At 40.7% G+C, this 24,059-nt stretch overlaps 2 protein-coding genes across 4 annotated transcripts; one reads left to right on the top strand and one right to left on the bottom strand.

The window, feature by feature from the left end:
* Window positions 1-39: 39 nt before the first annotated feature.
* majin (membrane anchored junction protein) lies at window positions 40-13,698 on the top strand. Of its 3 annotated transcripts, none has more exons than XM_026161713.2 (10): window positions 40-195; window positions 423-539; window positions 2,353-2,398; window positions 2,497-2,572; window positions 2,758-2,856; window positions 3,461-3,477; window positions 3,730-3,860; window positions 9,557-9,623; window positions 12,517-12,584; window positions 13,057-13,698. In XM_026161713.2, the coding sequence occupies exons 2-10, from the start codon at window positions 439-441 to the stop codon at window positions 13,100-13,102; spliced, it is 651 nt and encodes a 216-aa protein (XP_026017498.1). In that variant the 5' UTR covers window positions 40-195; window positions 423-438; the 3' UTR covers window positions 13,103-13,698. The 3 variants fall into 3 exon arrangements, with proteins under 3 accessions (XP_026017498.1, XP_026017499.1, XP_026017497.1); XM_026161714.2 differs by having other exon boundaries at window positions 86-237; window positions 12,520-12,584; XM_026161712.2 differs by having other exon boundaries at window positions 87-237.
* On the bottom strand, window positions 13,192-18,574 carry gpha2 (glycoprotein hormone subunit alpha 2). The gene is made up of 4 exons (XM_080299919.1): window positions 18,490-18,574; window positions 16,862-16,982; window positions 14,827-15,011; window positions 13,192-14,733 (listed from the first exon to the last, which is right to left on the bottom strand). Exons 2-4 carry the CDS (start codon window positions 16,980-16,982, stop codon window positions 14,629-14,631), a joined length of 411 nt encoding a protein of 136 aa, XP_080156045.1. The 5' UTR covers window positions 18,490-18,574; the 3' UTR covers window positions 13,192-14,628.
* Between the last annotated feature and the right edge of the window lie 5,485 nt (window positions 18,575-24,059).

The raw sequence follows: 24,059 nt of genomic DNA, 5'->3' as shown, positions 1-24,059 counted from the left end.
CATAGTGACACCTGCTCTGACACTGTGGATTGGAAGAAGACGTGAGGGATCCAACGAATCACAGCAGCCCGAGCGGCCGGAAGGCGGGAATATATCCTGCTCAGCAAATCTCGAGACGAATCAGACGTTTGATTGACGGATACAGATTTAACTGTTCACGGTCTGCTTGAGGTCGGAGATAACCCAGTGAACGAGGTAGCGAATTCGAGGTCGCAATTTTAAGCATTAGACAATACGGTAATTAAAAAAAAACTAAAGCGAGAAAGAAATTTTGTTTTTCTAACATATGTAAGGACAGTACTGCATGTGAAATCTGCCCTGTATAGCTATCTGAACATTTTCTCCCTGCTGTATTTCCTATTGAATCCTCACTATAACAATGAATACATGAATTGGCTAATTTTCTCATTTTATTTCCTAAGCTCATTTAGGTCGACTATGCCGTTGCAGGCCTTCTCATTTCCTCTCCCAGAAACTCGATTCTTTAAAGCAGGGAGTTTCATCTACAAGTTCACGATCAGAGGAGGCTCCAGCTACAGGCAAGGCAGTGTTATACACAGTGTTTCGTACTCAGGCTCTAGTTTATATGTGTACAGCTCAGAAAAATGAAAGGAAGGCTTTTTAATCAGAGTATAGCTTAATATTAGCTAAACTTCAGCAATATTGATGTGGTCAGTTAAACAGCAGATGGGGTTGTTAATTAGTTTCAGCTGCTGCAGTGTTAATGGAATTAACTAAAGGTTCACAACAACTGGGCGACAATAAGACAACCCCCAACACAGCAACGGTGTTAGAGGGTGGACGTCACTGACATTTTTCCCCTCCTGATCGTTTGTCACTATTTTTTTTAACTAGTTTTGCATCTGGCTAGTATCACTGTCACTGCTGATAGCATGAGTTGATACCTGGACTCTACAAAAGTTTCACAGGTAGTGAGACTCCTCCAGGATGCCCCGACATTCTCGGGCTTGCATACAAGCACGTAGGGGCCATGCAAATTACTGGGTACCATTTTGAGTTGCTCCAATGAAATTTCGGCCCATTTTCAGAGTTTTTCGAGTTCAGTTACTCTCTAGGTTGATAATTTTCATTTTCAGGAAATTCTGCATGCTTTCATTCCTAATACACGACTCAGTCAATATCAGTATAGTTATCAAGCATCGTAGTCACAGTGAGAGACAACTGTAATGCTAAGCGCCTTTAAACCGAGCGTCTCTTTAGTCTTCTACTAAACAAGGCTTTGTTTGAGATCTGATGTGTTTTCAAAGTGTTCCTGTGATTTTTGTGATTAGTGCGTTTTGCCTCTCTTCAGTATAGAGAATGAACCAACGTCACATCCCCACATAAAAAAGCAGAAATAAACATGGTAACAGTCGAATCCTAATTGTGTGCTAGTGAAGACTTTCTTGTTTGCTCGTTTCTTAGTAGTCTTTCTCCAAACCAGAATGAGCTTTACTAGCATTTTCAGCTATGAAATAATTTAACTGTGTCTAAGCCTGAGACGATTCCACTTCCACGTGTATGTCTTCAAAGCAGAGCAAACCTGCAGCACAGCTTCAAATCAGTACACGCGCTGCAGAGAAAGTAAGGATTCAGGTTGCACCTACCTTTTTTCTTCTTGCCACGTGGGACATCCCTTTTCCTTTGATAGTCTAAGTTCTTTAAAGCACTGTAAAATGTTTTCAATCCCCAAATCAGTTGGGGAAACAGCTGTGCTTCAAGCTTTGATGATTTCCGTGCTTTTAATGCCACTCTTTATAAGGGTTTCTGTTATATATCACGATATATGATTCCTGGCAGTTATTTTGATCAGCAAAAGAGAAACATATCTCACTGGAGCTGTATGTCTATATTCCAGGATAATGCCCCATAATAAAAGTCTGAGTGATCCTTGATTCTGCCTTAAAGCTATTTTCTGTTATTTAAAATACAACATACATGTTTTTTTTACACATTTAAAGCCCTGCAGCACTTAACCGTTTCTATTTCTGTCAGGACAACTTTAATCAAAATATTCTCACCACAGTGTGTCATATTTGGTCGTACAGTATGGCTCTGCTCTGGTGTCCACCCATACTCTATCAAAGCAGCAGCAGCAGCAGCAGAACCTCAGTGGTAACAGAGGGGGTGGAGGTGGGTTGCAAAGAAGCTTGCAGTCATCGAAAACTATTCATGCTGAAATGGTTTAAATAGCACAGTTCGTATGGGAATTCCAAGCAGGATGGCCAGGTTGATAAAAAGCCTTTAGTGACACGATAGATATTATATTTAACCTTACTGCTTTTGTAATAAGTTGACAACTTCTTTAAGAGAGAAACTTTATGTGAGCATCAAATGGGTGTGTCTCAACAGCCAACAGGATGTTATGGGAGAAGTCGCCTTCAATCAGGAATTAGAGGTAATTGTGGATCCTTCTCAGCACCCATGTGTTCTTTCACACACTGTTCTTTTTTAGATCCTCTTTTCATGTTTGTGCCTCTTCTTCTCTGTTTTAAGGAAATTATTAGAACCGTTCTTGGCAACCTGGATGACCTTCAGCCCTTCTCCTCCACCCATTACATCATCTTTCCTTGTATCCTTCACCTCTGCATCATCTCTGCGTTTAAGCGCCTTTCATCCCTCAATTTGACCCATTATTTCTCTACCTATGCTACTAAACTGATATAATACAGTCCATAGGTATGTAATAAGGATCACAGAAGTCAAAATGTGAATGGTAGCTCCTGCCTGGTGTATTTTGTTAACTGTAGCTGTCAGATAAGAAACAGTGGGAGAGTGTGTGCAAACATGATGAGATGAATCTGAGCATCTACCCTTTCACTCTTATCCTCTACCTGGAGAAAAACATGCAGAACGGTGAGGGCAGCTGCACGTCTGCTGGATATCTTGCAGCTTTAAAGCTGACGTACTAACATAACACACTATAAAGTAAAGGAAGCTTCAACTAAACTGACTTTCACCTTTTTTTTTTTTTTAAATTATGTTTTAAGGACAGAATCTGGGAAGAGAGGTTTAATTCGTCACCCTTATTTATCTTTTTGTGTCATCAAAAACAAGATGCAAGCAGAGGCATGGACGAATACTTTATAGAGGTTTAGCAGTTTTCTATTCTTTATTTTATGCCACCTTGTTGCTTCTCCTCTGTCCATCTCTTAAGGATGACTCCACTTCATCTGACAGATAAAATATGTCAAATGGCCCATAAAATATAACAATACATCATAACACAGCTATATTGTGCAATACCTAATATTAACTGTTTTCATTTAAAATTATGGCTCCAAAACAAAAAAATTCTTTCCCTGTTGGTTTACACCTGCCTTCTTTATAACTCATCTTTAAGACACGAGGAAATAAGGGAAGGAATCAAAGAGAGAAAATCTTGGGAAATGAGAACAATGATCAAGGATAGTGTTCAGGGATGATGATATCTCATGTCAGTTTATTTGTGTTCTTTCAGGGTCTCAATCAGTGGAGGTGAGTGGATTATTATGTTACTCACAAGAGTACACGAGAGAATGTTTACATTTTATATTCAAACTATTAAACAAAGAAATATATGTTGCTGTGGTTAGTGCCGAAAAGTTCTGCTCTGAACACATAGTTTAAAGTTAAAATCAGTGACTAGATGAAAGGTTGTATGATGTTTTCCTTATAATATAATAGAGTGCAATCAGGTAATACAACAGTACAGTCGAGCTGGGAAGTCATTGAAGCGTCTTTCTGTAGGAGAATGATGTAAGGCAGCACATCCCTTCCATTCCTGAGCCTCAGTTAAAGAGAGATTCACCACTAGAGGAGGCCATACTAAAGGACTTAATCAATGACACGGAGGCCGAAAACAGGGTGGCAGTGACTGGGTGAGTGTTCTCTCTCTACATACATCTCTCACAAACTGCATTTGCTCCATTTGTAACATTTAAAATTGTCTTTGAAAATGTAAAAATTGCATATCTTCAACACTCACCTGGTTCTCTTGTGACAAGTTTTATGCTAATGGAAAACAGCAGAAGTTGCACTTGGTTTGAAGTGAAATGGTGAGCTAGTTGAAGGTGGCGAGAGAGCAGACACATAGTTAGCTACTCCCCTAAGTTGGGCATAATAAACCCACCACATACTTTAACAGGCCAAATAAACGTGAGATGATGGGTGGTGGGAATGAACAAAGAAGTAGAAAAACGAACCGGCAGCAATACAAAGCTGTGGTACAACCTGGAATCGTCTTGGAAAGCGAAGATGGCACAACAGAAGAAGTGGACCGCCAAGTTCACAACGAGACACTCCGAGTTTGGCTTGCTACAATCGGTAGAGACATAAAAGACCTTACGCAAGAGCTAAAAACCGAACTAAGCACTTTGAAAGGCAAACTGAAAAGAGAGTTAAAAGAAGAAATTGGTGCTCTTCAGCAGAAACTTGAGCGCGAGCCAACTGAGCATGTAAACAAACTATAGACGTAGAAGGTGAGCCTCACTGAAGCCCGGATGCACATAGCAGATGGAGTTTTATCTTCAAAGCTGATGTTCGAAGCAGGAAAAATGAAAAAGCGTAACGATTTGAGTGAGTCTAACAAGGACCAAACTGTGATGGCTGGATTACTGGGTCAGAACGTCTCCAAAACTGCTGCTCTTGTAGGGTGTTTCCGTCTGCAATGGTCAGTATCTATTAAAGTGGTCCAAAGAAGCAACAGTGGTGAAACAGAGACAGGGTCATGAATGGCCAAGGTTCGTGGGGAGGCTGGCCTGTGTGGTACGATCCAACAGACGGGCTACTGTAGCTCAGATTGTGGGAAAAAGTTATTATTGGTTCTGATAGACAGTTGTCAGAATACACAGAGTATCACAGTTTGTTTGCATAACCACAGACCAGTCAGGGCAGAGCTTTAATCTCAATGTGTAACATACTGACGATGTGTCACACCCCTAGGTGTCACATAGTAACGAGAAAGGTACCCTTCTGTGTCCTTATCAAACGCTTTGTGTTGTCAATTGAATCCAATAGAAACATGCTGATAATTTGTCACAGTCATCGGTATGTTCCACGTTGGGATGAGAGCGTGTTGGTCAGGGTGTCCATGGTGGCCCCTGTCCACTACTGAAAGTACCAACAATGGGCATGTGAGGATCAGAACTAGACCACAGAGCATTAGGGCAAGTGGCACGGTCAGATTCCACAGCACACCTTCACGGGTCTGGTGAAGTCTGTGCCTCGACAGGTCAGGGCTGTTTTGGAACCCAAAGGGGGACAGATTTGACTGGACAATTTAAATCGGACCAACACAACAACAACAACAAAAAGCTGTCCAGTTCTGCTTCCTCTAAATTAGATCCAGCTCTAGATTTAAAACCAATGCAAACTGCAGAATAACATTGTTCTAATCCTGACTTCATGGATTAATCCGTTTGCTCCCTGTACATTTTATAATTGATTTTAAGATAATAATAACTTCTAAAGCACGCCCGGACCTGCCCTCTGCTTCATCTGAGCCAGTCACAGCGTTAGATCCACGGATGGAGCCTTTCCAAAGTCAAGTTTTCAGTCTGAAGGTCATCATCCTTTTTCAATTGGGGCCTTAGAAGAGGACATAAAGCTTGTAGAGTCAGTTCCTTTAAGGACTTGCTTTTTATGTGATGACATCTTTTTCTCACTTTTTTTCTATTGATTAACATATTTTAGTCTTCTGGTGTATTCCTTTTTTATTTAATCGTTATAATTATTATTGTTATGATGATTATTATTATATAGGATCGGCTCATAGCTGACATACTTTTGGCTATCTGGAGGACTGCACCAATGCACATCTTGTAGCTTCTGTATTGGCTCTGTGTACACGCAGAGCTCGACAAAGGGTCACCCAGTGGGGGCCTTAACCCTCGTTTAGATTTACTCTATTTCAGGTGAAATAAGGTGACTGAGTCACTGAGGTGACTGACATAGGTAAACTTTCTCGGAAAGAAGCCAGTGCATATTTTTGTGTTCTCCTTCGGAGTCCATTTATGTTGCTGTTATAAGACGATGCGAACAATAAGAGGACACTTGTTCATACAAGTATTATGCACGCACAGTTTAGGGATCAAAATCAGTGTCCTTGCTCATAAAATCACTAAGTCATTCATTTTGACGACCACTTTGTTTCACACACACAAACGCACGCTTCAGTGGTTCTTGCAGTTATGAAACAGGCAAGAGGCGCCACCTCAATCACTCTGACAGTCAGATCAGTGGGGCGAAAATTATTATTTGAAATGTGTGCACACACATAAACAAGGTCTCGTGTTCCATCTAGTTTGTTTTAACTTATGTAAACAGAAGTGTCTCCTTTTTAAAACTCAGGAAACACACACACACCCTGCAAACGGCACAGCCTCAAGCTTCAGAACCAATTCACAGGAAATAAAATTTCACTGAGATTTTTAAGCCTAGTCTTGAAAGTAGAGATAGTGTCTGTCTCCCGAATCCAAACTGGAAGCTGGTTCCACAGAAGAGGGGCCTGAAAACTGAAGGCTCTGCCTCCCATTCTACTTTTAAATACTCTAGGAACAACAAGTAGGCCTGCAGAGCGAGAGCGAAGTGCTCTAATAGGGTGATATGGTACTACAAGGTCATTGAGATAAGATGGGGCCTGATTATTTAAGACCTTGTATGTGAGGAGCAGGATTTTGAATTCAATTCTGGATTTAACAGGAAGCCAATGAGGGGAAGCCAAAACAGGAGAAATATGCTCTCTCTTTCTAGTCCCTGTCAGGACTCTTGCTGCAGCATTTTGGATTAACTGAAGGAGGGAGTTTTTAGGACTTCCTGATAAAAATGAATTACATCTCTACTGTTTTCCTGTGAAGCAGGATCAGTTATAGTTAGGCTCTCAATTGTATTTTTAACACAAGCCACCATTGGTTCACTTTTCTCTTTTCTGGGCCTTGACTCTAAATGATGGTTATTTTCAAGCCTCTATGTATCTGGATTTAGAAGTTCTTGTTTTTTGCACACAAATCATATAAGCACTGCTGTTTTTAAGATTTCTGGCCAATCGGAAGCTTTCTGAACCAGAAAGTTTCCTTAGTCACAAGAAAAAATGAATAGTTTAGTGCCCTTAAGGGCGCTTGTAGAGTTTCTTTGTACTTGCTCACTGACCTAATATAGTGTGGATGGCAGATTATATTAGATCTAAAGATGTACAAGGATATTTCATGGAAGGTTGGCTTTTTTTTGACATGTACTATTTTGATAAGCAGACACTTGATCCAGTATAAGGAAGCAGTTAATGATGAAGCTTATGCGCAAATTTCATACACAACTGGCATTGTGTAGTTATTTGCTCACATGGCAAAGTACTTCCACTACATTTCTCCCACTGTAATCTACACACTTCCATGTGAGACCCTCGCTAACTCGGTTGTACTGGCTCCCATCAATTTCAGGGTCCACTTTAAGATGCTGTTTTTAACTTTTAGAACTCTGCATGGACAAGCACCAGCATCTTAAAGTGGACATTTACATCCATACATCCCTAGCAGGTGGTTGTGAACAGGGCCTGCCTGCTGTGAACTAAAGGAGGCAGAGCCTTTGCAACAGTGGTGTCATGGTCCTCGGTCGTTGACCCAGCATTTTGTGTTTCATTTTGGTGTCATCTTATGTTTTGTGTTAATTCTTATTTTATATTAGGGCTTAGGGTTTGGGTCTTGTGTTTAGTGCTTTAGTGTTCTCCCTCCTGTGATCTGTTCGTGTCCCTGAGTTTGTCTTTGTGAATTTCCTGTTTTACTTTGAAGGTCTGTTATCACTGTGTCAGCTTGTGTTTTCCTGTCGTCTTGTGAATTAGCATCTGCTGTGCTTCCCTCCTGTGTGCCATTACCTGATTACCTTTTGTGTGTACATATCGTGGGTGTCAGTCTGTGCTCCTTGTCGGTTCGTCTGTGTAACCTGTGTCATTCTGCGTCTTGTGGTCATCTCTACGCCACACTCTGATCTTCCTTCCCAGCTCTTCATCCCCTGCGTACCTCCTTACGTTTTCCCCGGCTGTGACTTTGTGAGTTATGGTTTTGTTATTATTAGTTTTCCCCAGTTTAGGTTCATGTTTAGTTCTGCCCTCGTCTTTTGTTATCGAGCACTGTAAACAAACCTCACTCGCATCTCCACCACTGTCTGCAACTTGGGTCCTCATTCACTCCACCACGGCTGCTGCCCCAGCTGTGACAAGTGGCCCCAGACTCTGGAGATCTCTCACATTGAGCCTGAGATCTGTGGTGTCTTTTAAAAAGCACCAAAAAAAAAAAAACTTTTTAAACTTGCTTTTGGCAAATAGTTGGTTCTTATTTTGCTCTTTTTTTGTGTGTATTTTATTTATTTCTTGTCATTGACCTAGCAGATTCAAGTTCTTGGACTAACATGTTTTAACAGTAGGTTCTTTATTTGGCCGGACTTGGGTGGTGCTTTCTGTGAAAATAGTAGAACCTACTTAGAGAATGACAAAAGCTCTGATAGTTTGCTGTTACTGTCACAGTGTCAGAGTTTTTAAGAACTGTGCAGACTAGTTACAGTTAGTAGAAATGTAAAAGAAACTAGATGATCTAATAAATGACCAAAGATCTGCCATCAACGATGTGATTCCGGGTTCTGACTTACGGTGATAGAAGTTAGCTAGTTGCTGTGTGTCCCTTAATTTTTGAAAGCCAGCATTAAAGTGCAATACCACTCTCTACTATCTTGGATATGTATATACTAATATGAATACATTCATTTTTTTTAAGCAACATGGTGATCGTCAATATCCCCCCCCCCAAAAAAGTCTGCTGGGTTTTTTTTATGTGTGTAATTTGGTCATATTATCATATTTTAAAGACTGCTAGTTCGTTCGAGGCTGGGTGTCATGCCCAAGAAAAAAAATCCTTCAACAATCCCAAAATTTTATCCTGGGATCTGCAGGTAACTGTTGCAACTGTTGTGCCACCTTGCATGCGTCACCAATCAGAAAGAAGCTGAACACAAATTTCAAAAGACCAGGCCTCAACGACAGAGATGTTTGCTGTAGTGAGACAGCTGCTCATCAGAAGAACCTCAAAGCAGCTGTAAAGCCAGTTGAAATTTTGATTGCTTGTTCCTCTGCCTCAGGGACTGGGTCAGGTACTTGCATTCACTGATCGTACTACGGTTTGTGAATAATAGCAAAAGCATTTAAAGGTTATGTAAGGCCTTGTTTCTAAAAACTGAAGTAGACATGGAATTGGACTTTTTAACAACATCCTAAGCAAATACGCAAAGGACTGAATGCTGATAGATGGGCTAGATTTAAATCCTATTTTGAATCCTCAAATGTATCACCTTAATCTGTGGAGCCACTATTTGCTTGTTAAAATAAAAAAATCAAAGGCGAACATTTTCCATTTGATGACAAAGGTATCGATCTGTGGTGGCCGAGCGAGCATAACGCACACTTAAACGATCACACCAACACACTTAAATCAGGACAATTATTGCCGAGGCAACCAAAACTGACTGACAGATCTTCTTGTATTTATAATAAAGTTCCTCAGATACTTGAAAGTTGTCTGTGTCTAAATTACAGCAAGTTGGACTTGGTCAGTGAGCACTCTCAGGGAAAGACCAAAGAAGATCCAGGACACGTTGACAAGGTGATCCTTTCCAGTTCGACGTTTTACTCGTAACTTCTGATCGATTCTCACACTCTTCCGTGTAAAATTGAAGCGTCAGTCATTGTTTAGAGTTACGATTCCAACGCTTCAAACTCTAATGTCAGTCTTGTAACACCCTTTCATTTCCTCTCTGACACACACACTCTTGTAGCATCTTTGTCTTTATTGCAGCCCGAGGCTAACATTAGCGCAGACAGGTAGGATAACTAGTGTCATTAAGGTTAATAATAGCATTACATCAGACACAGAACTCTGTAATTGTGTGCATGTGAGAGAGTGGTGATGTGCTTTGGTTTAATTAGCAGTAAAATCCAAAATTACCCCTCTCTCCGTTCCTTTCTCGTTCATGCCCTTTCATCTAACCTGATCCTCTGTTTCTACATTTGTCCACTCTGTCTTTTTCCACCTCTCGCTTCTGTTCCTTTTTTTCCCCTTCAGCATTTGTTTCAAGTGGAAAAAATGATTTAAACTTGTTATGTCAGCCCTTTGAGTTATTATTGTCTTAACGCTGAGAAGGAAGTGTCGATACAAGTCTGCAAGCTTTAAAAAGAATTATGTTCGAACGTTGTGGTCTTGATGATGTTAATGTACATACGAGCTTTAAGAGAAGGATGGCAAACATTTTTATGAAATTAATTTCAATTTAAACTAATGTTGACTGCAAATTTGTGGTTATTTTAAGGCCGTAGTTTGCTTTTTACATGTAGTTTTAGTAACCCAGGACTTGTCTGTGAAGGTTCTCAGTCATCCAGGTCATCGTAGTCAAAGGAGCTTGCAAAGAAAAGTGTCTGGACTTCTTTAAGTTGCTTGAAGACGTTTCACCTCTCATCCGAGAAGCTTCTTCAGTTCTAAGGTCAAATGGTGGGGAGTCCCAGATTTGAACCTAGTGGGAGTATCCCCTCGCAGAGGGACAAAAGGACCCCCTGATGATCCTCTAATCGCCTGAGCCAAGGTGTGAAACTGGGTGTGGGTCCCAATCAGCCAGGGTTTCGGGTGAGTTCATTGTGAAACCTGGCCCCACCTTATCATGCGAATTCCTGAGGTCAGATGGCCCAGGATGTGAGTGGGCGTTAAGGCGTCTTGGGAGGGATCTCAAAACTGGATTATAGATGGCAGACAGTTGGTGTGGTAAACCACCGCCTCTGTTCAAAGATGGTTGCTCACAGTGGACATAGATGGCTTCTTTCACTCCTCTCTGTTCAAAAATTGGATGCCAATGTTCACATTTTGGACAGAGAGGACAGATGGTTTGAAAGAGGAGTGAAAGAAGCCATCTATGTCCACTGTGAGCGACCATCTTTGAACAGAGGCAGTGGTTTACCACACCAACTGTCTGCCATCTATAATCCAGTTTTGAGTTCCCTCCCCAGACGCCTTAACACCCAGTCCCATCCTGGGCCATCTGACCTCAGGAATTCGCATGATAAGGTGGGGCCAGGTTTCACAATGAGCTCACCCGAAACTCTGGCTGATTGGGACCCACACCCAGTTTCACACCTTGGCTCAGGGGATTAGAGGATCATCAGGGGGTCCTTTTGTCCCTCTTTGGGGACGATACTCCCACTAGGTTTAAATCTGGGACTCTCCACCATTTGACCTTAGAACTGAAGAAGCTTCTAGGATGAGAGGTGAAACGTCTTCAAGCAACTTAAAGAAGTCCAGACGCTTTTCTTTGCAAGCTCCTTTGAATAACCCAGGACTTCACTTACTGAAAGAATTTTGTGGTCGCATTTGGCTGTTTCTGTTCACCGAAACAGCCAAATGTGCACTTGCTGGTCACCTTATTACTGTTCAGTAAACCTTGCTACTATCAGTTTGGCTCAGCTTTTGCCTTCAGAACTACCTTAATTTCTCATTACACAGATTCAACAAGGTGCTGGAAAGATTCCTCAGAGATTTTTCTCTGAGTCTTTCACATGACAGCATCACATAGTTGCTACACATTTGTTTGCTGAACATCTGTGATGTAAGTCTCCTGTTCCGCCAGATCCCAAATCTACTCTATTGGATTGATCTGGTGACTGTGGAGGCCATACGAGTACAAAGAACTCATTGTCATGTTCAAGAAACCAGGTTGAGATGGTTTGAGCTTTGTGACGTGTTGCGTTATCATGCTGGGAGTAGGCATCAGACGATTGGCTCACTGTGGTTGTGTACCAATGGATGTGGTCAGCAACAGAATTCAGAGAGGCTGTGGCGTTTAAATAATGCTAAAGTAGTACTACGAGACCCAAAGAGTACCAATTGTGTACCACTAACACCAACTTGAGCCATTCATATAAGGCTGGAGGGATCTATACTTTTATGTTTTTACACCACATTCAGACCAAGTTGAATTTTGCTGCAGAAATCAGACTCATCAGACCAGACAACATTTTTCCAATCTTCAATTGTCCAGTTATGGTGACCTCATGAATTGTACCCTCAGTTTCCCATTATTAGCTTACAGGAGTGGTACCTGGTGGGGTCTTCTGCTGCTATAACCCATCTGTTTTAAGGTTCCACATGTTTAGCTTGAACTTCAGCAGGTTGTCTGGACCATGTCTTCACGTCTAAAGCCATTGAGCGATGCAATGTGATTGGTTGGTTACATATTTGAGTTAACAAGAGTTGAAAAAGTGCACATAACAAGTTGGCTGTTGAATGGACCACTGAAAACCTCATACTGGCTTAGTTAATGCATCTCTTCCTATGCCCTTTTGTGGCTCTGTCCTGGTCAATTCACATACTTGAACATTTTAGATTTGTTTTGGGGGTATTTGGGTTTTTTATGCTTTTTGGGGTTATATCACCATATGGGAAAAGTGGTGAAAACAAGTTATAGCAGGTGTGTGTTATTTATCTATATTTTCTTCTCTTTTTTAAATAAAAGCAGCCTGAGATAGTACTGCAGGAGCAGGGGACACCTGTGAGACCAGGATTTCTGAAGCAGCTGGCCAGGTCAGTATGACAGTGCAGTGCCAACACCATCAGTAGAGTTTTTCCTTGAATGCTGCAGGCAGACACAGCAGGGTAACAGTCAGACAGTTAATTGATTTTTTACACCCAGGGGAGAAACAAGAGCTGATTTGTACGGTCGATCTGCTGATAAAATAAGATGTCAAAGATTACAATGGGTTGGGAAGTCCCACTCTGCAGGAATGCTGTAATTCCTGTGCATGTAAGCACAGAAATTACAGTATTCCTGCGAAATGCCTGCTCACAGTCGCCCGATGTCCTTAGGCATATCAAGGACTGACATGAGCATGTTCTGAACGAGCATGCCAAACCATTTAACAAGTCTTTTCGTGGTGGTAATGAAATACGGTAGCAGCTCTGTGGACTGAGCCCAAGAACCCTGTCTTAATGTTATCAAATGTGCATTTCGTTCACTGCAACAATCTCTAAAAGTCTTTGTTTTTTTTCTTTGCAGCCATGTCTTCCCTTTCTCATTGTTCGTCAAAGATCCAGAGAATTAGAAAAGCATTTCCTCAGTAATATTACCAACTGAATTGTTTATTGATATGATGCGTGTACAGTGAGTCAGTGATGAATGAGGTTCATAGGAGCACAAACTCACTCAACATTTATCACTTAATTCAAGGCTGAATTTAAAGTTAAGCTTAGGGATAGAGGTTGTGGTTAGGCATGTTATGTGACCGCTTAAGTTTATTTGTGCGTGGTTGTTAAGAAAAAAAAAAATAGAAAATTCACAGAAATTATTTTAAAGTTGCAGAATAGAAATTTATTGACATACAGTTTCATTACAAATTACACAGTGCATTGTTCCTCTTTTTCATTTCCAACATTCTTTGGTTTCATCAATAGATATTATTTACAAAATGACTTTAGTTCAGATTCTTAAATATAAATAAATTGTGTACATTCTTTGGTCTCATGACTGTGATTAGTGGTTACTACAAGAATGACATTCCTCATATATTTGAGCTTTACGTTGTTTCCAAAGACGGTATTTCAACTTTTTTGTTAATCGAAGTCAACAAAGACATGACTCGACTGTTTTATCGACTGCTATGTTTTCATTCATTTTATATTAAAGTCATTCTAAATCTGACTTTCGGTTCCTGCGAGTTTGATTATATCTGTGTCCTGACACTTGCTACTGAGTCACAAAGTGTGATGAAAGATGATTGAATTATGAAGTGTTTGCCAAGCCTCAAAGCCCCGAGGCAACACTATAAAAATGTTTAGTTTGTGTGCAGTGTGTGTGTGACAGAATGGTTTCTACAGCCTAAACTCAAAGCATGTCAATCAAGTTTCTCTTACATCACATTTTACACAAAAAAACTAACAGCACATTAAAAAGCGTGAATTTTTCATCCAGTAATAAAGTAGTTAGATCTGTAGCCAGAGAATTTACTGTCTACAATTTCAAGGTGTCGTGGTCATTAGTACGTTTAGTACTGCCGGGAGCTTTTCTATTTTGGATCTCTTGTTATTTCATTTCCTGTTATGCTCATTTTCGATCTTGGACTTTACTAGAGTAGCTTTGCATGAATCACATATCAGATTAATCTTTAATTATCTAATACTGAGCCTTGGTGCAGCCCCTCAGCTCTTCTGCTGTCAGAAATAAGTCGTTTTAGCTCCTCCCCCTCACCTCAGGCTCACTTTGTTCTGATTGGCTGTCTGTCTTAAACAAAAGATTTGAATTGTGTGCTATATATGTAAACTATATATATGTTTATAGCCAAAACTCTGTGCTTCTGATGACCATATTAAGGATGAGTTTAATTAATATGAGCGTCCACCACTAAAGCAAAGTATATATATTTCACAAAATTAAGGGAAAGCATAATAGGTCCACTTTAGTGAAGGAGGCCCTGCTATGAAAGTACCATATTACAATGTCAGTTAAAGTTAATTTTGTTCAAACAAGCCAAAATGGACAGAAAAAGAAAAGTTGTCAGTATTTTACTGCCTACACTGTAACCTGGTTTCTCATTGTGGTTAACATTAGTATGCAGTATAATATCATTGTGTATCAATAGCGTGATTTGCGGCACATGTCACAGCGACACGCCTTCGCTGTCAGGATCTCTATTTCGTCATGGTGACGACCCTGCGGGCAGTCCAGGCGAACTTTGACCTAAGTGAAGAGAAGCCAAAGAAAATGAACAACAGTAAAAATGAAGCAGTAGTTGCTCCTATAATTGTTTCCTCAACATCTCCCACCTCTTACCTTGGCGTCCTTGCTAATGGTGCAGCATCGTGAAGTGGAAGTGATGTTGTGGGTGAAGTTGGAGGCCATCAGTACTGAGTATCTGGATGGAAAGGCACTGGACTCACAGTAGCCCACGCAGGCGTAGACCAGATGGGTGCCTTTACATGTGCCGCGACGGTCACTGCGGATGGTCACGTTGAAGGCTGGAGGAGGGGGAAAAGTACAGGTTTGCAGATCCATGCAGGAATTTAAGACTAACCAATAGCTCACTCCCAAAGAATCATGGTCTTTGATATGCATTCCCACTAAGTCCAAGAGTGCTTAGTTATGTCCCACTGTCATACAATGAAATGCATAAGAGTTCTCAATGTGTACATTTTCTCACCACTAGATATCAGTAGATTGCAGATTCCAATCAACTGAGTTCTGTTTTCTTACCTCTCCCAATTCAAGTGCATAGTCCTTGCTACGGTGGCTGCTGTAGGACAAACGGCCAAAAAAACATTCAATTTAGACTGAGCTGATCCGTTTGGACTGAATCCATCCGGGAGTTTTTCCCTATCTGTGGAAGGCTGCCATTTCCACATTTCACCTCACCTGCCAATGCCGTGTGAAAAGTGTCCAACTTTATTTACACTGGGAGACGGTATAAAATTTGTGAACAAAAATTTGTGAAAATCATCCCATACAAATCATCATTCTTGCTTCTGAAGAATATTACTGTGGTGATTTGTGAGGATATGCTAAACTTTGCCACCCTTAACTACTGTACTGTCTATTAGCTATTGTTAGCCTCTATCAGCTACTATTTGCTGACAATAATAAAACTTTCTTTGAAGTGACACTGGTGCACTTTGGCGCTTAGTGAATTAGCACTAATATGTTGTGAGAATGTAATGGACACTCAAGCTTAGCATTAGCTGGCGTAATGCTTTGGTGTACTGCAAATGTGGTGGGTCTCTGGCTACATGGTGGAGCACGGTGGTTTCCACCAACTTCAGACCAGTTCCTATGTATTTTTAATGCATGAATTATAAGTTTATGAGAAGGCAGCATTGGGCTGCTCCCAAGTAACCTTAGGTAAATACTGAACCCTAAGTTGCTCCCCAGTGCGTCCATCAGTGTGGGAATGTTAGACAGAAAGCACTTAGGTAGAAAAGGTATAGAAAACAAGTGCATATATGAATGAATGAATAAATGAGACATGTTGTATAAAGCATTTTGAGTGCAGTTAATAGAAGAGCACTATATAAGAACTAGTCCATTTACCTTTTATTACATACCCCCCCCCCCAAAAAAAAAAAATGCTGAGTGTACTTTTTAAGTCCACAATGAAAATGTCAAAATGATATTTTGACCTGGGACAGCCTGGCGTCCTGTAGAGTGTACCCAGCTCATGCTATGGCAGCTGGGATAAACTCCAGAACCCCGCGGGGCCGCTGAATTGGATAAGTGGAAGAGAGTGGATGTATGATACTTTGACAAGTACATACAAATTGATTGTGGGACTATTATTTCTCGGTCATGTTTATAAATGCAAAAGCCTATAAGTCAGTTTAAATCAGACCTCAGTCTCTGAGGTTATTCATCCATGAAAAAGTAAAATACGTTAAAATAAAAAAGATCCAAACCACAATTATGAAAAGTATGGTTTGGCACTGTCAGGATAATGCTGCTAGAATAGGACATAATTTAAGTCTGTGAGGATTTAATGCTAAAAGCTAACTTTGAACAAAAAAGTATATCTAAGTGGACACTGCAGCAACACCGAACTGTTTCCATTCTGGTTGATGAACCTATATTTGAAGAAAAACACCCAAAATTTGGTTCCTGTTTGGTTTACAGTTTGGAAAGGGGCTACAGTGTCTGCTGAGAAACAGCCCACACTGGAAGAGGTTTGGAAATTGAATATCGCATAAAACTGTGCAGCCAAAGGTGGGGTAATTTCCGTAGTATGAGCATACTGAATCCACGAATCATCTGTGAATTTCTTCTGGTTACCTCTTCCACAAACTTTAGACCTGGAAACTGAACTATACAGTTCAAAACTTACGGTAAAGGTGACAGCCTGGGGTGAGGACATCGGAGCTCCAACCAATAGAAGAGGAGAGCAGCAGGAGTGAGATCACTGGTAGGGCCAGCAGGCAGAGATGTGAGGTCATGCACAGCGACATCTGAATGGTTCAAACAGAGGGATACGTTAAATGTTGCTACAAGAACCCAGGAAAGAGAAAAAGTGCTTTGTCCCCAGCTTTTAAGGAAATCATGCAAAATGCACAGGGCCAGTGGTTTCCGATCCTTGGCGCAATAAATCAGAGCAGCCTCAGGACGGCTCAGAATGATTATTGCTGCACAAAAGAGTTTTTCAGCTTTGTCTTATTTTATTGCCTGGTTTCCTGTAAAATCTTGGAGAGTTTAACCTCTTTAAGCCGAGCAGGCATTGTTTGGTTTTGAAGAACATGCCAAAAAAAAAGTTGGAGCCAGTCATTACGTCACTTAAATCAGATTTGCATTTGGTCTTCTGGGCCATGAAGAAGCCACGATGCCTTTTTTAAAATCTTCTCAGGATGAACTTTCCCCTCAAATGAATGGCCTCCTGAGAGCCTCCTGATCTTTCTGCCAAGGTGGTTTCCCATCCTGCATGTCTGCCTGTGTGTCACTCGGTTGAGTAACGGCTGATGTGAATAAAGACAACACTGTCTCTATCTTTACAGTCTGCTTCATTTAACAGGTACCCGCTGACGCACGCACTCCGTTTAAGTTCACAGAACGTACACAGCCACAAATATATATGTCAAGCGCACACGCAGACGAACACAAGTCGCGATCGATGAGCCTGAACATCGTAGGTTTGACGTACCCACCAACTTCACCCACACGTGTGCAAACAATAAAGTCACGCTGCTGACCCCTGCCTCTAAATTTGCAGCTCTTTCCAGCTCTACTTCCGAGGAATCACGACTGTGGCATTGGCAGAAAGGCTTGGGGGATGCCATTAACACTGCCTGTGCAACCAAATCAACAGTCAAGCCGCTTACATATGACCGCATGACAGTAGAAATTTCCCCCCTTTGGGAAAAGTTTTAGGCTTCTCTGAAAATAAAAAAGTAAAAGATAAATATTTAGCTTTAACTTAACCTGTTTCCTTAACCCTAAAGCTCTTCCCGTGAATATGATACACTAAAATAAATACATATTAGTGTGTTATATATGTTTGTTTGTTTTCATGTTACGGACTCCAAAAAACCATTGTGTAAATGATATTCACTTTGCTTAGTTTTGCAAAGATAATTTTGAAAACAAAGGGATACAATTGTAGTCATGACTTTCAAAATAAAACCCCTGCAAAACTCTTTTCTACAAACTGCATCATTTGGATGTATTTTTGAGAAATGCAAATGAATAAAAAATAGCATTTTTTCATATTTATGGATACTTGATATGACGCAAGACGTGCTTTTACCGTGATATTATATAATACATGAAAAATCCTCCCACAGCAGGATGTTAGGAAGCGAGAAAAAAGATGAAAGCGCTTCCTTAAAATTTAGTAATGTCAATATAATCTAGTTTGTAGGAAATTAAGAAAGAAAAAAGCACCATTTGATTTAAATTTCTAAGTGCATTAAAGTTTAGATCTGGTGTAAAAAATAAACTAAACAAAAAGGAGAAGGCTCTTACCTGGAGATGCAGAGCTGAGAGTTCTCAAGTGCAGGGGTGTGTCGTCTGACAGGTGTCTGTGAGAGAGTGCTTGTTCTGAGCCTCATGCAGGGATATAAGTAACACAGGTAAGAACGAAGGCACTTTTAGCTCTGGACACGCCCACAATTAGAGAGCTGAGTGTGTCTGAAGCTTTTTTCTTTTCCTCTGCTCCCGTTTTCTCCTCCTCTGTGGCTGCTCTTTCTACCTGCGCGACAAAACTTGTGGTACTGAATTCTCTCTATATTCTAAAATCGAGGTGAACCGTTTTTTCCTGAATGACTTCTTCTTGGAGCGTGTTACCATCCCTTCACCACTCCCTCCCCCTTTGTCTCAGGCTCCCCAGTTTTTAACCTTTTTAAGGGGACCGCTGCTGTGACACAGAGGAAAACTAGATAGGTTTTCCATCAAGCTCACAGCTTTGCCCCACATGCATGCACGGAGACACACACACAAATCACACAGGAAATAATAATGTTGTAGGCCTCGGTTGCCAGTTGATACACAGCACGAGTGAACTGAAAGGCGGACCTCACACAAGCCCATACAGAGTCGGGCTGGCTTTTCCATTTGTGGCTGCCGGAGGAAGGACGGGGTCAGGTCCGAAGATTTTGTGGGTTTGGGTCAACTGTGTGTGTATGTGTTAGTAAGAGAGAGAGACACATGGTAGGTATATTGTATATTGTGGGGAACAGCTGGCTCTGCTTCTCTTCTTCCTCATCATGAACAGAGAGAGTCAGCTTAGCAACCACCCTCATCCAAACTCCAGCAGGTAAAGACATTCTTTTAATAGACTCCCACATTATTAGTTGGATTTTTAACAGCAGCTTCAGCAACATGTCGCTAATGTCCCAAACTGCCAGATCAGACCGCTGATGGCTGTGTAAATCTTTAAAAAGGTTCCCGAGGGATACTTTAATGTCTTTGGTTTTTCATTGAGTTTTATTTAATGCTGTGAGAAAGAATCTGGGACCCGAGTAGACCACTGATGTTAGGCTATACAACTGTGGACCTTTTAAAGCCATCTATGCCCCTGACAGAACTGGATACTGTGCCAGTAGAGACGATTTTAAGAAGTCAATAAAGTCAATAAAACTTAACTTTGGTTTGGGTTCTTTGAACAGATGTTTCTGAGTGAAACTGTCACTCGAGACCAAAAGATGTCAGAAGGTGAAACTCTGCAAGCAATTTCTGAAGGTAACAACAGTGAGTAAGACAGGAGGGCTGCTCTGTGCTCTTATCAAAACTTTGCTTTCTATACGTGCCTTCAAAGATTCTGCTCTGTGATTTACTTATAGATAAATGTGGAGAGAAAATGCAAAAATACCAAGTCCCATGAGTCTTATCAAAAGATTTAGACCATCAGCCATAAAAACACTAATACTTTAGAACTTTAAATTGGTTTAAAACAAATTACTAAATTACTAAAGTCACATTTTTATATTTAGTCCACATGCTGGACTTCTTTGGGAAATTAATGAAACATTAGATTTAACCAGTAAATCTGATTTTCCTGTTCAGTAAAGCCATCATTTTAAAGACTGTAATCATTTTTGGCGTCTTAATAAACTACTTTTTGTAAAAGCACAGATTTTAAAATTCACTGATAATAGCAATTATTATATTTTAGCATTAAAAATATGATTCTGATTAAACATTTTTTTTAATTAAAACAAAATGTTTACTGTAAGTTATTTAGTGGAATTGTTTTATTTTACTTTACAATAGCAAATGATAATAATTTATACACCACAATAAAAAAATGGCTTTAGAAAAGAATTGGCTGATTTGCACTGTAAGGAATCAATAAATAAAAATATACATAGATTAGAAACATTTTTAAAATTTCAAGCCTGTTGCTTGTAGGCAAAAGTTAGAAAGCTGGGCTTTTCTTCCTTGCAGCTTCTGCTCCCTGGCTTTTAAAGACACCTACAGTGTCTCACTGTGAACAACACTGAAAACAACATTGCAAAATATATCAATACATCATTAGAAAATTAGAAATATAAAATAGTAATGACGCTGTCCGGGATGGAGAGATATTCTGTAACTATAACTGTAACAATATTAATGACATGTGCATTATTGACAAGACATACATGAATTTCACTTTTATCATGACTTTGAGTTTGTAGCTAAAACATGGTAACGTTTCTCACTACCAGGACACTCTGAACACTTTATTTGAATGACATAAGCGGTTATATCTCCATGGTACTGCAAAGCAGTTCAACCCCTGAGAACATTGGTGCTTCCAGTGTGTGCAGCCTCACACACTCTTCTCTCTCTCTCACACACACACACACCTTCTTAGGAAAACACAATTATCAATATGGCCCCTCTACCCCAAACATTCCCACTCCAGTTATGTCAATGGAAAATGGAATGTGTGACATCATCACCGTGAACCCCTCACCTATACACACACGGAGTCATAAAACTATTAGCCTGTTGACCCCAAGTGTCATGGACGGTCACAGTGTGTGTGTGTGTGTGTGTGTGTGTGTGTGTGTGTGTGTGTGTGTGTGTGTGTGTGTGTGTGTGTGTGTTTCCTCTTATTCCATGCCAACCAGAAACAAAAAGAAAGAGAGACAGAGAGAGGTTATAAATCTGAAAGGGCCACAGCACCTCATCAGGAGTCAATGAACTGAGTTGAAGCGTACACACGCACACACACACACATATTACTCCAGGGTGACTCAGCGGGGTGACTGATGTTTGTATCGCTCAGTGTCCCCGTCGCTTTCAGCTGCCATGGAAACCATGGCGTCTTGAATAACTATAATATCATTAATGTGTCCGCTTCCACTTCTGCCCTGTTATTTTAATCTCATTGTGTGCGTGTGTGTGTCTGAAGTGAGGGTAGGGATATTGTGTGCGACTGTTATTCTAAGCGGCGTACGTGTGTGTATCATCACGTCTGACGGGATATTGTGTGTGCTGTCAAAGTGTTGAAGTCGATGTGAGTTTGAGATAAATTACGTGTGTGTTATTTTGGGCGCAGAGACAATGCACGGAGAGGATTAGACAAAGTTTTCCTGTTTCTAAGATGATGTTTTAATCCTGCCGACCCATTTACTTCCACTGATAATGCAAACAACCTTAGACACACCACACACAGACCCACAGACGCACAAATTAACAAGCATACAGTCTTTTACTTTTTCTGTATCTTTATAGTTCCAACAAGTGACACAAATCAGCTGTACATAACTACTTTGTGTGCATCTGAAATAGCATCGTATATCTCAGACTGCACACACAAGCTCACAGAAACACAGACACACACATAGAACACTTAACTAATTTAGACTGACAGGAGGAAAGTGGAGTTTCCACAAAGTGAGCTCAAGGTGTACCATTCTGAGGACACGTGCACACACACACACACACACACACACACACACACACACACACACACACACACGGAGGAGTGGAAATATAAAAAGGCCAGCATTGTCTACAAAAAGCAGAGCAAAAGCCTGTGGAATGTGTTCCTGTGAACTCATCTGACAGTCAGCGTGCTGAGGAGCATCAGGATGTCACTTACTGGATTAAACTGTGCCTGCATCCATTTAAACAGTGTGAGATTTATTTGAAGATGCCTGACATGTGAAGCTGCTCACACTTATTTCCATTTCACTTACAGCACACTGTTTAACCACTTGATCTCTCACTGTTGATACAGTGCTAAATCCTTTGTAATCTGTAGGTAAACCAGGAGGCAAACTGTGGGCATGTGTCAGAAACTGCAGTTCCCTTAACGGCCACTTGAGGCTGGCTGTAAAAGTGAAACAATAACCACAGACTGCTGAGTTGAAATGTTCGACTTTACAGCGTTCAAAAGCATGTTTACAGCCTGTTTTTCAGTCTCTATAGTTTCCCTCCTCATATCAACTCAACTTGGTTCATGCACTCGGACATTGTGAAGGCTTGGAGTGGAGTGAGGGGATTGCTTGATTACTAAGGAGCCATGACTGTTTTGGGTTGGGTGGGTTTCACCTCCAGTAATTGAAGGTACTGAACTGGAACTCGTAACTGTGTTTGTGCTGCTGGTGCCTTCCTGCCTTGTTTTAATTGAAATATTTGACTAATAATCTGGCTTGCTATGAGGTGGAACCAGTCCAAGTAGAAGAAGAAGTAATTCTACCATTTTATTAGTCTGCGACTTAGCATGCATTTAGCATGTGCCTGTGGAATGTGCCAGTACAGATTACGAATGCAGCTTATAACTCTTCATTCGTATTATTGTAAGGTAAAGACATTACATTAGTACAGACAAAATCCCAGCAATCAAACGTCGCCCTACGAGCAAGCACTTGGTGACAGCGGGAAGGAAAAACTCCCTTTTAACAGGAAGGAGCAGAACCGGGATCAGGGAGAGGCGACCATCTGCCGAGACTGGTTGGAGATGAAGGGAGGAAGACGGGACAAAAGAAACTGTGGAAGAAATTACACGTGGAGTTGTGTATAACCACACAGAGAGCGAATAAAGGTGAGTGAAGAAGAAACAGTGCGTCATGGTAAGCAAAGTGCTTCACACACTGATGGGTAGAAAGCCTTTGACCAGCCTGCCTTTGGAATTAATGCAAATCTGCCCACATCTGGAGCGTTACTCAGTAAATACATTGTAATTGTTACCATTTCCTTTCATGTGCACTGCTGTCATGTCTCTGATGGCAGACAAGCAGATGCCATGTCCAGTAATCTGAGAGTTTGAAAAGAAGGCAAATGGACCTCTTTAGGTTTCTGAAGATGTTTTGCGTCTCCTGTAACGAGGGCTGTTTCCTTTGGTGCCGGTTTTGAGGGTTTCACCTGCTAACCCCAGTGATGGTAATAATGACCCATCCATTTCTTTAATGTGATGACTCATATGATCAATAGCGAGTTAACAGCCCTCACCTCCCTTGCATTAGCTTTCCCTTTTATTTTCACCCATGTCATCTGTGTGTTTGAAGCCTGTTTTATGGTACAGGTAACTGCGTCCCATAGTTTTTGTTTGCTTATAGTGTGTTTTCCTTAATGCCTTTAAGTATTACATGCTGACGAAGAGCTCTTGCAAACAGTGCACTGCATATTACCTGTTTTTTTTTCTTTTCAGACATTGATGTAAAAGTAGGAAAACTGCGGGCTGGAATTTTATTTTATTTTATTTGTGAGTATTCCCAAACATATTAGTTGTATCCAATTTCGGTATAACTTGGTACACAAGGACAGGAAAACTGTTACGTTACAAAATGCATTCAATGTTAATTTTTCTGCAGTCTATATAATGAGAAACCGAGTATCGTGAACATTATGAGTATGACATTACTTGTATTTTTTACAGCAGATGCAAAATAGATGCACATTATTGTTAGTTGACAAAGTCATGAAATATCCATCTTCCTGGACTTTTTTTGTTTTTCAGTATAAACATCCTGCTGTTATATCTTTCTAAGTGCTATCACCACCAACTTAAAGTTTGAATCACATGTTTTTATCTTTTTTCAGTTCAGACTCCGCCATCACACTGTTGATGGAAGCGTTTAGGGAGAGGAGAGCCTTGTCTG

Source organism: Astatotilapia calliptera, chromosome 3 (assembly GCF_964374335.1).
Source record: "Astatotilapia calliptera chromosome 3, fAstCal68.1, whole genome shotgun sequence".
Classification (NCBI taxonomy): Eukaryota; Metazoa; Chordata; class Actinopteri; order Cichliformes; family Cichlidae; genus Astatotilapia; species Astatotilapia calliptera.
This window is presented reverse-complemented; position numbering and strand designations above follow the sequence as displayed.